Genomic DNA, 14,654 nt, shown 5'->3' with positions numbered 1-14,654 from the left:
CTAACGAGGTCTTAATGATTAACTTTAGATTTTTTCCAGTATTTATATTATTATAAACAAAACTACAGTGAACATTCTTGTACTGATATCATGTTATTTGTATAATTATTTCCATAAGTTTGAGGAAATAAACAAAGACCACCCTTATGAGAATAGACTGTTTACTCAGAGCTTGCCGTAGTAAGAGAACTTGGTGTTTGGCACTGACTCAAAGGCAGGCAAGGGAGTGAGAAAGTTTTATATTGAGAAACGGGGAAGGCTTCAGGTGTGCCTGGTTGAAAGTTGTTGGCCGGGGGAAGCTGGAGGGGGGCTCACTAGAAGCTGGGCATCTTCTGTGATTGGTTTGGGGAACATATTTGGCTTTCTCTGGTTGGTCCTGAGTCTCTCAGGTTGAAATTCCTGTTGGTGAATTTTGAGATCGAACGATGTATATATATGTGTCTGTGTTTATATAAAATTTTAAATAACTATTCTATAAATTCTAATAAATATTCAGTAAATATTCCTGTCTCTCTCTATCCCATCCAGCATAGTGTACAGTCAAATTTTAAAATGTCTGCCAATCTGATAGGTAAAAATTAATGCACATATAAAAATTTATACATGTTCATTTATTGTTTTAGATTTCTAGAATTATTTATTGGAATAATCATAAGTTTATGAAAAAGTTGTCATATACGGTTGTCTTGGCAGAAGTGGTTCATAATTAAGCACAATAAAGAATAATTTTATGTTTATGAGATTTTTGACTAATTGATGTAACTTGAAAAATCACAGTGAACTGAAAGTTTAATCTATAAAATTTGTTTGCTGAGTTTTAAATTAAGTTATAACTTGACTTTTAGGCTCATAATAATTTCAGTATGTAGTATTCTATTACAGCATTTGAAAAGTTCTCAGATTCTTAGGCTTTCTCAGATATTTTAAATGTGGTTTACTTGGTTTGTAAAGAAAAACTGTAGATCTTTTTGTAGTGTAGTGTGAATGTCAGTGATGATTTTTATAAAACTGCTAATCAACTACATTTCTTTAGACGGTTTCAAGTTTGTATTCTTTAGAAATCTAATCATATGTTCTTCTAGTCATGAAATTTATTATTTTATCTCACTATTCTTTTGCTCTTTCTTAATATTTTCTTGCCCAGTTTTGTTTGCTTGATGAAGACCAAACGTCCAAATTAGTTTTTGTTGAATATATTTTGTATTGTCTTTTATTCTTATTAGCTACTCAAAATGACACCTTTGAAAAATGTGTTTAGGTCTGCATGAATTTGATGCCTTGAAGGATCCTGAGGTGAATGAATTCCGAGTAAAAATGCGAAAATTCAGTGAGGAAAAGATTCAGTCGCTTGTGGGATTGTCTTGGATGGATTGGCTAAAGCAGACATATCCACCAGAGCATGAACCCTCTAACCTTGAAAACTTAGAAGATAAACTTTATGGAGGAAAGCTCATTGTGGCTGTTCATTTTGAAAATTGTCAGGTAGTATTATATTATTTTAAGAAATACTTTTGTCATAAGTTTGTGCTATTTACCTGAATGCAGCTCAAATCTTAGAGGAGGCTCTTGCTTACCTAGTAAACACTATTACAAAGAACATTTTTAGATTTAAGGTGGAAATAAATTTAGGATTATGTCTAACAATCTAACTTGACATATCCCTTGCTCATGTATGATTTTTGATGCAGTGGTATGTTAGTTTACATCGGGGTCAGCAAACTGTACTGTTTTTGATTGGTTTTTATATTTTTAAAGGGATGTAAAAAAAATCACAGAATTTTAAAAAAAAAGGTAAAGAAAGAAGGATATGCAACAGAGACCCATATGTTTCAGCAAACCCTGATCCTTACAGGAAAAGTTTGCCAATCTCTGGTCTAGATAATGTTCTTTAGTGTATATATTATTGTGTTTCTCATGTGATTTTTCTTTTGTCTATAAAATGAGAGATTTGATCAAATGATCTCTTTTTTCCATATTACATTCATGTTGTATGAATATGTGAATTAAGTGCTGATATGGAATTGGGCATTATAATTTAGTGTATACACAGTTAATCCATATCTGAATGTTCACAGCAATTTTACAAACTAGATTATGCTCCCACCTTTGTATCAAGTATGGTCATTTTATCATCTGGAGTCTGGCCTTAGAATTAGGGTAGGAATTCAAGGATATTTTATTTTGTTCTTCAATTACTATGATGACAACAGTGACAAAAACAGTGTATCGGTAGCCATTCTATGTTACACACTTATACGGCCAGCAACTGTGAAAGGTGTTTTTTATGTATTCTCCACTTCTCCCAACAACCCTGTAAAGTGTTGATGTCTTATCCCCATTTTACAGTGAAGAAACTGAAAGGGAGAGAAGTTTGATATTTTTTGTGTCAACCCTATAGCTGGTCTATGGTAGCCAGGATTTTTTCCAGGTGTTTCTGGTTTTATCCAGTTCTGCCTCCTTCCCAACAACATGTTATTAATTATTTCTTAGGACACATGTGAAAAAGAAATTATACCTTCTGGCATATTACAAAGGAAGTTTGTCTAGGGAAAAAAAAATTTGTTACTCGATCCTGAGATATGTTGAGACTAAAGGTCAGTTTAAGCCAAGATTTGGATATCATAGAGTGTCAAGATCAAATTTAAAACACTGTTTAGGGAATTCTTCACTGTTGTAAGAGCTGAACCAGGGAATTTTACTGTTAAAAGGTGATTAGAATTCAACTTGAAAACACTGGTTCAGAACAATTTGCCCATCTAGGTCAGTTTGAATTTTATTACATATGGGTCACGTCTCTACTGGATGTACAAATTTTGATGTAATCATCATTGTAACAAAGTATTTGTGGAAAGAGGTGTTTTGAAGTTAAAAGAGAAATGGAGATATTTTGAAATCTTATTGGATTTTAAGCAGTCCTAGAATTTAATGCTGAAAGGAGTTTAGAGATCATCTAGCTAGACTCTTTATATAACGTAATAATTCTTTTCACTGTCCCTTATATCCTGTGTCTCTGACCAAAAACGTCCATTGCTAGGGGGAGTGCTCTGCCTCCTGAAGTGGCATGTTTTAACTGTGGGCAAGCACACATTTAAATTTTGAATTAAAAAATTTTTTTAAATTAAAACTAGCCTTCTGTGACTTCTGCCCATCTGGTTATACTTCCTATTTTCCTTAAGTATTCATTCAATCTTTGCTTCATTCTACATGCCAAATATTCAGATAGTTGAAACATAGCTATTGTGTCTCTCCCTAGTCTCCTTTTCTTCTGACTAAATATTTACCCAGGGATTAAACCAAAAGTTCCTACACTTTTGGATTGTATAGATCAGTAAAATTATTGTTATTAAACAATTTTGGGAAGTCACGTAGAGTTTATAGCTTTTTATTTAGGCAAGTAGGGCCATTTAAAAAAGTGCAAAACCATAATTTACCATCACTATTTCATAAATGAATAAATGTTTTACCACCAAAAAAAAAAAAGGAATGACAGAATCTCAGAATAAAGGATGATTGGCAACCTACTCTGTCATATATTCATTTCTCTCTTTCGCCTCTCTCATTTCTATAAAATTCTCATTTGGCCATTTCTCTGTCACTGCTGGTGACCAACATTGGGAAGCAGCATGTGGGAACACCAAACTAAAAGTGAGGGGAAATATAACAAGGTATTTACTTAGGTTAAAAAATGATTTTCCAGGATTGGTAGGGGGAAAGCTAGAGAGCAATTTCTGTGAAAAACATGCAAAATTTTAAATGACCACATAGTTAGTATCGGCCAACTGTAGAACATGGCTTTTAAGAAGCAAGATAAATATAATCATGGAACTATTGTGTCTCAATTTTACAGAATAGTCCCAGAGGCCAGATCACAGATGCTTTATTATTATTATTATTGTTGTTATTATTTTATTTTATTTTATTTTTCCTGAGGAAGAGTCACCCTGAGCTAGCTAACATCCATTGCCAATCCTCCTCTTTTTGTTTTTGCTTGAGGAAGATTAGCTCTGAGCTAACATCCATGCTGATCTTCCTCTACTTTTTAGTATGTAGGATACCACCACAGTGTGGTTGGTGAGTAGATTAGGTCTGTGCCTGGAATCCGAACCCACGAACCTGGACTGCCAACGCGGAGCGTGCAGAACTTTAACCAGTCAGCCACGGGACTGGGCCCCGACAAATGTGTTATTTTTGATTCCAAGAATCATAGTTTGTAAAGAATACCAATAAACCTGAGCAGCACTTTTAAATGTTTTTAAATTTTTTTTTTTTTTACCTCAGCCTGCATAAGATATATGAAATAATTTTATCAATAAAGAGAGGGACACATGTAATTTGAAATAGTCGCCTGTGTATTGGGGGATGGGGAGAGGGGAGTAGAAGGGGTAGGAGGTGGAGAGTGTGTTTTTTGGGGAATTCCAGAGAATATGTCGAAGCAAGGGCAGAAATGTGAGAAACAGTAGTACGGAAGGATGTAGAGTAAGACTATCAAGAATAAATATTTCCTCACCTGTGTAGTCATTATATGAATAACTACGGTTGTCAGAGTATAGATATAGTCACTAATGAACTGCATCCCTCCCTGCTGGAGAGAAGTATCTGTCCCCAGCCGTATGCCCAGTGTCCTTGTTGGATAGTCTCTCATTTATAGCTTTTTGTAAGCATTGAGCAATATAATACAAATTCATTTGCCAGGAAAATTACAAATCTTTGAGAAGATGCAATATTTTGTGAAGTATCTGAAAGTGATGTTGAAAAATTGATTGAAATACAGGAAAAGCCAGTCAAGTTGAGTTCTGACCAGTCAGTCAGTCAGTTTATGTAGAGAAAATTAAGAAGAGTGATGATGACACACGAGTAGTTCTTTAGAAGACATAAATGTAATTATCAAGGGATTAATTAAGATGCTTTTGGAGAAAAGTTTGGAGCCCTTGATGCTAAATACGATTCCATTATATAAATGTATATCCATTATTGTCTTGATTGCATGTCCCTCATCACTGATAAGGATGAATCTCTTTTCACATATTTATGAAACATTTGTATTTCTGTTGTGTTTTTTTTGGTCTAGTTTTTATTATTTTGATTTTTTCTTTCTTTTTGAGGAAGATTAGCCCTCAGCTAACTACTGCCAATCCTCCTCTTTTTGCTGAGGAAGACTGGCCCTGAGCTAACATCCATGCCCATCTTCCTCTACTTTATACATGGGACGCCTACCACAGCACGGCTTTTGCCAGGCGGTGCCATGTCTGCACCCAGGATCCGAGCTGGTGAACCCCAGGCTGCTGAGAAGCAGAACGTGGGCACTTAACTGCTGCGCGGCTGGGCCGGCCCTTTCTTGTCTATTTTTTAATCAGGTTGCATTTTCATACTGATTTGTAGATTTGGAGTTAGTGATCCTTTGTCATTAACATGTGCTGTGAATGTATTCTCCCAATATATGCCTTATCTTTTTATTCTTTGTTGCGTTTGTTCTGTTTTGCTTGCTTTTTATCCTTAAGTTCTAGTCATTGTTAAGATTTCCTCAGTTGTCGTATGTTATATATGTATATGCATGTATGCATACACACAGAGCATATCAAGTTCAACATTGCTGTTGCATGGAAAGTGCTGCTTTATGTGTTTCTGTTGGTATATACCTAGGAACAGAATTAATGTCAAGTGTATGTACATAATCAGTTTTTAATAGATACTGCAGAATAGTTTTTCAAATTTACATTCCTACTCAGTAGTATTTTGAGAGCTTGTTTTCCCACATTTTTGCCAGCACTTGTTATTATCAATAATCTTTTTAAATTTGCCAGTTTTCTTTTCATTGAATTTTAAGTTTCACTTAACACATTTTATTCCTTGGAGTTCTCTTTGATTCTTCTTCAGATATACGTGCTCTTTATTCATTTTCGAGCTGCTCTTAAATCTTGAAACATAATAACCATACTTGTTTTATTTTCTGATAACTAGTTAACAGTATGTGCAGTTTTCCAAGCCCAGTTGTGTTTTCTGTGCTGTCTGCAGGTTCATGCTATCTGATGATGAGAGAGTCTTCTAGGTTGTATTTCTGAAGAGTTTATGTATGAAATAGAGAGTATATAGGGATCATAGAATAATTTTATGATATATGAAAGAGCCTGGGCTCGTTATCTTTCATACCTGTGCTATTTAATACAGTAGCCACTGGCCACATGTGTATATTTAAATTTAAATTTAAGTTAATTAAGTAAAATTGAAAATTCAGTTCTTTACACTAAGCCACATATCAAGTTCTCAAGAGCCACTTGTGGCTAGTGGCTGTTGTATTGGAAGCACAGAATAGAATATTTACATTATCATCATCATCATTATTATTTTTGGTGAGAAAGCTTGTCCCTGAGCTAACATCTGTGTCAGTCTTCCTCTATTTTATATGTGGGATGCTGCCACAGCATGGCTTGATGAATGGTGTGTAGATCCGTGCCCAGGATCCGAACCCACAAACTGCAGGCTGCCGAAGTGGAGCATGCGAGCTTAACCACTACGTCACCGGGCTGGCCCTCAATATTGCATTATTAAAGAAAGTTCTTTTGAGTAGCACTGCATTAGATAGTTGTGACCATTTGTATTATGTTAAAAAAGAGTATCACATCTCTTTGTGACTCTCTTTTTAAAGATAGATTACTTTCTAAGCTGGGTGAGGGTTAGTTTTGAGGTGGATAGTATAAGAGGTAGGGAGATCAAATTGAAAGCTATGTTGCACTTTAGGCGAGATATAAAGAATCACTGAAGTTGTAGAAGAGTGTTACTAGAAATGGAGAGAAGGTGACAATTGGCATCAGGATATAAGATCATTGGTATCTTATTGGGAATTGAGATGAGGGAGAAAAGGGGAGTCAGGCGCTTCTCAAATGACTCTGTGGGTCCTAGCTTGTGTGCTTTGATGCATATGACACCAACTCATTAAAAAAAGGGAGAAGAAGGGCCAAAATGCTAGAGAAAATAGATTGGAACACTCCAGTCTATTGGAGTGTTTTTAAACTGAGGAAGTTTAGGTTTCAAAAGTTGGAATTTGAGGGCCAGCCCTGGTGGCCTAGTGGTTAAGTTTGGCATGCTCTGCTGTAGTGGCCCAGGTTTGGTTCCTGGGTGTGGATGTACACCGCTCTATTAGCAGCCATCCTGTGCTGGCGGCCCACATACTAAACAATAGAGGACGATTGGCATGGATGTTAGCTCAGGAGTCTTCCTCAGCAACAACAACAAAAAATTTTGAGATACTTTGTGGGAAAGGGAGGTGACTTAACTTAATTTGGTGGAAAATATTGCAAAATCAATTTCAGGTTAGTGTAGAGAATTTTCTAGCAATCACAGTTGTCCAGAGTAGCAGTTGGCTGTCTTGGGAAATAATGAGCTTTCTTCTGTCTTTGATATGTGATCATATGGTGGGAAATTACTTTGCTAGATTATGAGAGGATTCAGGTATTTTAAATAATTGTTACTGTCTGTACCTTTGAGATTTACAATGAACATGTTTAATAATATTCCATCTCACCTATCTTCCTTTTTCATTAAAATTTTTATGTTTCTTTTTACATGTTTGTAAAATTGGACAGAATTTTTAATTTATGGTTCAACTGATATATAGATCTCCCATGAGTAGACAACATATAATTCTTTTCTTAATATGAACTAAATTTGAACAAATACAGGTTTTTTTGTACCTTTTTAAGAAAGATATTCACTGGGAAATGCATGTGATAAACTACCTGTTGATAAACTTTAGTTAAATATTAGTAAACTTTAGTTAAATATTAATCTGACCTGTGGGAGCTCTGGAGTCTGTATAGGTTAAGACTATGTTTAGAAAGTAGGAAAATTTACTGGAATATTAAATGTAAAGGATGTACATGCATGAATATTATGTATGGATGTATATAATATAGTAGGAAGTATGAATGTAAAGAGTGATTTTTTTCAGCACAAATATAAATTTGCATCTTTTTCTTATTCCTCTTGTTAGGATGTGTTTAGCTTTCAAGTATCTCCTAATATGAATCCTATCAAAATAAATGAATTGGCAATCCAAAAACGTTTGACTATTCGTGGGAAAGAAGATGAAGTCAGCCCTTGTGACTATGTGCTGCAAGTCAGTGGGAGAGTAGAATATGTGTTTGGTGACCACCCATTAATTCAGTTCCAGGTATGTGTATTAACTATCAATTCACCAAGGAAGTATGTGTGTATTTAACAATTTGAATTTATCATCAAAAACATGTATTGCCCTAGTAGAACATTTGGAACCTACAGAAAATTATACAGGATTAATAATAGATATCTGTAATACTAATATATAGTAATAAATATCCATAGTCTGGGATAACCATTGTTAATATTTTGGCATGTTTTTATTGTTTTACTTGCAGTTATATATATTTTTGGTGTAAAGATTATATACGTCTATTTGCGTATCTGTATGTTTGCATTCTTCTCTTTTGATTATTGTTATATCATAATTTCCAATAACATTATCAATTCTTAATACAATTTATTATAGCTGCATACTGTTTTATCATGTTGACATAATGATTTAGATATGAAATATTCTGGGGGAAGTAAAATATAAAATGTTTTGATTAAATGGTTATTAGTTGAATTGTATAAAAACTTACTTGTGATTATTAATTAGGTAAAATAATATTATAAATTTTCATTGTGATTTAGAAAACTTTTCAATTTCAGTCTAATATTTATATATGTAATCTCCCTTCCACCCTTTGTCTGTTACTTCCATATGTGGTAAGAATTTTGTGAACATTAGGTATCACCATCCTCAAAAGCCTTCCTTAATCTTTGAGATATTTATTTTCATTTAGTCATGAATTCTTTGAGTATATACTTTATGCAAGACACTGAAGTGCCTCAGATTATTTTTGGAGTAAAAAGGAGTTTAAATAAGATATGTGCAGTGTAACATCCCTTCTCCCACCATAAGGTATGCTATTTAAGAATAGAATCCTGGCTTAGCCTTCAAGGAACTTGAAGATATTTTTGTTGAAATTACATTTGAAGACTAAAAAATGGTCATTACATAAAGAATAATAGGCTAAGTGCCAATATAAATAGGTAAATAGTAACAGGATTTTTAGAAAAATATGTGATCACTGCTATTTATAATTTTTTCTTTTTCCTGGGAAAGATTCGCCCTGGGAAAGATTCTGTTGCCAGTCTTCTCTCTTTTTTTTCCCTCCCCAAAGCCCCAGTAAGTCCTTCTCGTTCTTTTGTGTGAGCTGCTGCCGCAACATGGCTGCTGACAGATGAGTGGCGTGGTTCCATGCCAGGGAACTGCACCTGGGGACCGAACCTGGGCCGCCAAAGCAGAGCACGTGGAACTTTAACCATTAGGCCATCAGGACTGGCTCTTGTTTTGTTTTAAGCAAAAGGGATATAGGCATGCCAAATATTAAGTTATGTCTGTTTGAGAATAAGGTGCTATGATTTATTAGCAGGGAACAAGGGATTTTATACTTTTCTTTTCAGACTTTTTGGTGTGGTCCTTAATCCTTGTGTTTTAGTAGGTAGGAAGTCTAGTAGCAGGTATAACTTTTGTGCGTAGCTTTGCCAGCTGTGGCGTTCTACAGTAAGTTCTTGAACTCTCGCCCAGGAGAGGAAGAACAAAGATGAAAAGTGCTTGGTGGTAGCATAGAAGAACTGACTTCTTCCCTTCTTGATGTGCCATTTTTTAAGTAGCCTCCTGCTTCTTTAACACTTTTGTCTTTTATCTTGATATGGCGAAGGTCCATTGTTTTGTCAAAACCTAGAATTTGTCATTGTAAAATAAAATAAAGGCATGTGTGCGTTTTTGTACAAGGTCGTATGCGAGAGAAAATATAGAACATAAACAAAGGGATGTGAAGGGAATGGAATGATATAATTTTCATAGTGAAAAGTTTTTGAATCAATACATTTATCATAATGTTATGTAATGGCCACTTATAGGCCATTCTGGATATATTTTTTTTTTATTAATGTTATGATAGATTACAACCTTGTGAGATTTCAGTTGTACGTTATTGTTAGTCATGTTGTGGGTACACCACTTCCCCCTTTGTGCCCTCTGGATATTTTTTTATTTCAAAAAATTGTATTTTTAATGATTCTGAATTGAATACGATACATTGACTCACACTTTGTATGGGAAATTTATTCTTCTGAGGAATATCTGGATTTCTGTTCACCTTGTTAGGAATCTTTGGTAATGTGAAGAACCACCCCTTTTCTTATATGCCTCTGGAGAGTTTTCTTGGTTTCTTGGAAATAAAATAGAACATCAGTCAAGCTGGGATGGCCAGTAGGTTCTTTTCTGGGAAGACAGTACTGGTTGCCTGGAACCCTGTGCTGAAAAGGTACCAGGTCTACCTCAGGGATCTATGGGAAAGTGTGAATTGGCTACCTCAGGACTTAAGAAATGGCCACATGTGTACTGCATGTTCACCTTCCCTGACTGACTGGTCAGACCTTACACTGTGACATCACAGTCTATGATGGTCAAGTTTGCACCCTGGAAAGGTGCACCAGTTGGTTAAACTGTCAGGTCTTAAGTGCAGAAAAGGGAAGACAAAACATTTAGACTGAGGGACGTATTTCTTCAAAGTTTAGCAAACAAGCAAACAAAAAAGTCAGACAGGTGGATTTAAATCCAAGTTTTAGAGATGCTAGGCTTGTAGCTTAACCCTTCTGACTGTCAGTTCTTTTATCTATTAAATGGGGGATAAATCTCTCTTATAGAATTGTTATGAAGATTAACTGTAACTATAAGAAGTGTCTGGCTCAGTTCTTAGATACTTAGGTGTTCAATTAGTGGTAGCTATTTTATGTTGTGTTTTAATTTTATATTCTTTTTTTTTTTGTGGTGAGAAAGATTGGCCCTGAGCTAACATCTGTTGCCAACCTTCCTCTTTTTGCTTGAGGAAGATGGTCCTGAGCTAACATCTGTGCCAATCTTCCTCTATTTTTTTTTAAAATTATTTATTATTTTTTTTTCTGAGGAAGATTAGACCTGAGCTAACATCTGCCTATCCTCCTCTTTTTTCTGAGGAAGACTGGCCCTGAGCTAACGTCTGTGCCCACCTTCCTCTACTTTATATGTGGGACGCCTATCACAGCATGGGTTTTGCCAAGCAATGCCGTGTCCACACCTGGGATCTGAATCGGTGAACTTGGGGCCGCCGAAGCAGAATGTGTACACTTAACCACTGCGCCACTGGGCCAGCCCCAATCTTCCTCTATTTTGTATGTGGGACACTGCCACTGCATGACTTTGATGAGTGATGCATAGGTCTGTGCCCGGGATCCCAACCCAAGAACCCTGGGCCACTGAAGCGGAACGTGCAAACTTAACCACTGCACCACTGGGCCAGCCCCGAATTTTTATATTCTTGACATTGAGTTAAGATATACTTTCACAGTGCATTTGGTATAATATTTTTCAGCCTAATTTTATTCTAATATTGTTTTAATTATTTGCTTGACTACTCTACCTTATTCTTTCTTGCCACTGTAGTATATCCGGAACTGTGTAATGAACAGGACCTTGCCCCATTTTATACTTGTGGAATGTTGCAAGATCAAAAAGATGTATGAACAGGAAATGATTGCCATAGAGGCTGCCATAAATCGAAATTCATCTAACCTTCCCCTTCCTTTACCACCAAAGAAAACGCGAGTTATTTCTGTAAGTTTCATGTGTGAACTGTTGGTAACCCTAAAAGACATGTGATTTTGTTAAGTTGTATGCTTAAGCCTCACGTGGATTTTCTTTGCTCACTCCTCCCTCTGTGAAAAGCAATGCATATCTGCCAAAGATCCATCATCATTTATTAATAATTATTTTTCTAGCTACTATTCTTTTTCTTTACTCAAGCTATATGTAATTGTAAATATGCCATTTATATTTTTGGTGTTCTTTTGGTGCCAAAGAAAAGTGCGATTAAATTTTTTTTGAGGTTAAAGTTAAAATAGTACTTCAGTGAGCAATTTGAGATGTTGTAGTAGAAAAGTTAGATGTGCAGAAATAGTTGATTTACCAGTATATTCATTTCTATCAGCTTAGCTGTGATAGTGTTTTTGATACACTTTGCTTGTCTTTTTCTTATTGAATACGTTTAGACTTTAAATGTATCAGAGGCACCATTTTCTCCAGAATGTAATATATTTGTATAAAGCAAATCTTAAGTTTGTGTTCATTGGAACTGTTAACAGTTTTTTAATAGTTATTCACTCTTAGCAAATTGTTTATTTAACTGCTCCTTGTTAAGATATTATTTGTGTATTAATTTGTGATCATTTCTTAATTTAGCCAGAGCTTTTAGTACTGTTTGTTTATGGTGTTTAATTTATTGAATCTCTTAGAAGTACTGGAATACTGCCTGTGTTTTGCCATGAGAACTAAGTGCTAGTGGTTACGATGCTTAATTTACTGTATGTGATTTTCCATTGTTGGTTCAGAGGTCTGTTTTCACTATTATACCAATGGACATAAGAACTGATAAGACGATTTCATTGCTAGTACAAAATATTCATTTCTTTCATTAAAATACTCTTATGTTTATTTCATTCTTTTGCAGCACGTTTGGGAAAATAACAACCCTTTCCAAATTGTCTTGGTTAAGGGAAATAAACTTAACACAGAAGAAACTGTAAAAGTGAGTACTTGCTAAGATTTGAATTTGTCATCTGCTCCATTATTTGAACAATTCACTGATATGCTCAGTGAACATTACATTAAAGATTAAATTTTACCCATATTGGTCAATTACACAAAGATAGAATATGGCAGTTTATTATAAGACAATCAAGAATTTTTGTTTTAAAGTATTTTTTGAATAGTTGGAGATGTACTGGATAGATTGACATTTTTCCGGTATACGCTATGTAAAAGAAATTGTGTTAGATCATGAATTCAGCAAGTAAAATTTAAGCCAAAACTATAGATCACGTGTTTCTATGCAAACTTAGTCTCCTTTCTCAGTCTTGCTTAGAGCTGCACTCAGCTTCCTCTGTCAGCCCTTTTTTTCTTTTAAACTTGCTGATCACAAAGAAAATGTAATAGCATTTCCTGGAAGAAAATAGATGACTGCATTATAGACCACAGGTTGTTAGCACATGGGACTTTATTGCACAACCCCATACACTTAAGTAAAGACTTAACAAGGCATTTGGTCTCAAAGTGTAAAGCATGCATTTTCCCCTATTTTGCTTGGCAGGAAATTAAGTGAATAGTTTTGTGATCCAAAAAAGAGATTCAGTTAGTTTGAGATGTTTGCTGGCATGAGGTTGTATTCAGGAGCACCTTGCCAAAGATTACCAATGGCTTGCTTTTGTAAATGGACATTAAAGATTCTTTGGTTAGCTCTCATTAAAATAAGGGCCTTTTTGCTCTTATATTCTCAGCTAGATTTTAATTTTTAATGAGTGTGTTTATGCCAATTAGCCTTTATTTTCTAGTTTAGTCATAATTCTACTTTTCCCTTTAATGTAAATTTTCCTTAATTTTTTTCCAGTTGCAAAAGTGTAATATAATTGTTGCAACAGGTAAAAAAGTCCAAACATGATTAAAGAAAAAGTTACTGATCTCTCCTCCCTGTCTCTTTACTATCATATGGAATTCAAGGTCAGTGAGCCTTGTGAAGGACCCTCAGGTTTTTAATTTTTATTATTATTATTATTATTTCTTTTGGTGAGGAAGATTGTCCCTGAGCTAACATCTGTTGCCAGTGTTTCCCCTTTTGCTTGAGGAAGATTGTCCCTGAGCTAACATCTGTGCCAGCCTTCCTCTATTTTGTATATGGGTTCCCACCACAGCCTGGCTTGATGAGCAGTGTATAGGTCTGTGTCCAGGATCCAAACCTGTGAACCCCAGGCCACCCAGTTGGTGCACACAAAGTTAACCATTATGCCATTAGACTGGCTCCGTGACCTCCATGTTTATACAAATGTTTATGAACATAGGATGTGGGGGTTGAAGGAGATTTGGTTGTGTTTATTTTGTTGATTGGTTGGTTTGTGAAACAAAAAGAGATGGCATTATATACATTATTCTACAACTTGATATATTCATTTTATAATATGTCTTGGACTGTTCTCTGGATTAGTAAATATTCAGTAGAGTTCTTTGTGTATTGTATTCCCAAAGGCAGAAATCGCATATAGGCACATCTCCCCTCAAGTAATATGGAGTATAATGTATGTATGGTTTTGATCAGTGATTTGTGTATTTAGATGTGTAATTTACATTGTAAAAATTGGAATCTCTACTTGTTCTTCTCATTTGTAGGTTATTGTATTTGCCTTCTGTAGATAATTTATCAGTTAATTCTTTTGTAGTTATTATTTCTCTGCAGCTTTTTGTTATTACTCAATTTCTTCCTGAAGAAGACCAAAGAATCCTTCACTATATGCTTTATTCTCTGGAGCATTATGCTTTATGTCTTTGTCGATGACGGAAGAAATTATTTTTTTCTCAGTGACATTTTATTTAGATTTTGCCAACTTCCGTCAGCTTTTTCAAGCTGATTGATTCTATTATTTGTGATTATATGTTCCTAGGACTAATAGGCTTAATGATATGCACCATTTAAAGTATCTGTCCCTCCCCAACTCTTTTCTTTTTCCAGTGGGGTTATATAGTT

General features: G+C 35.0%; 1 protein-coding gene across 3 annotated transcripts in view; it reads left to right on the top strand.

Annotated features, from left to right (window-relative positions):
- Nucleotides 1–14,654, top strand: part of PIK3CB (phosphatidylinositol-4,5-bisphosphate 3-kinase catalytic subunit beta) — a 169,642-nt gene that overhangs the window by 76,298 nt on the left and 78,690 nt on the right. For all 3 annotated transcript variants that reach the window (XR_006517263.2, XM_014852000.3, XM_044754229.2), the window contains exons 4-7: nucleotides 1,259–1,482; nucleotides 7,988–8,167; nucleotides 11,528–11,698; nucleotides 12,591–12,668. Coding sequence is in view for 2 of the 3 variants with exons in the window: in XM_014852000.3 (XP_014707486.2) it covers nucleotides 1,259–1,482; nucleotides 7,988–8,167; nucleotides 11,528–11,698; nucleotides 12,591–12,668 (653 nt within the window). In the remaining variant the exon portion in view is untranslated. The remainder of the gene's footprint in view (nucleotides 1–1,258; nucleotides 1,483–7,987; nucleotides 8,168–11,527; nucleotides 11,699–12,590; nucleotides 12,669–14,654) is intronic.

This window comes from Equus asinus, chromosome 21 (assembly GCF_041296235.1).
Source record: "Equus asinus isolate D_3611 breed Donkey chromosome 21, EquAss-T2T_v2, whole genome shotgun sequence".
NCBI lineage: Eukaryota > Metazoa > Chordata > Mammalia > Perissodactyla > Equidae > Equus > Equus asinus.
This window is presented reverse-complemented; position numbering and strand designations above follow the sequence as displayed.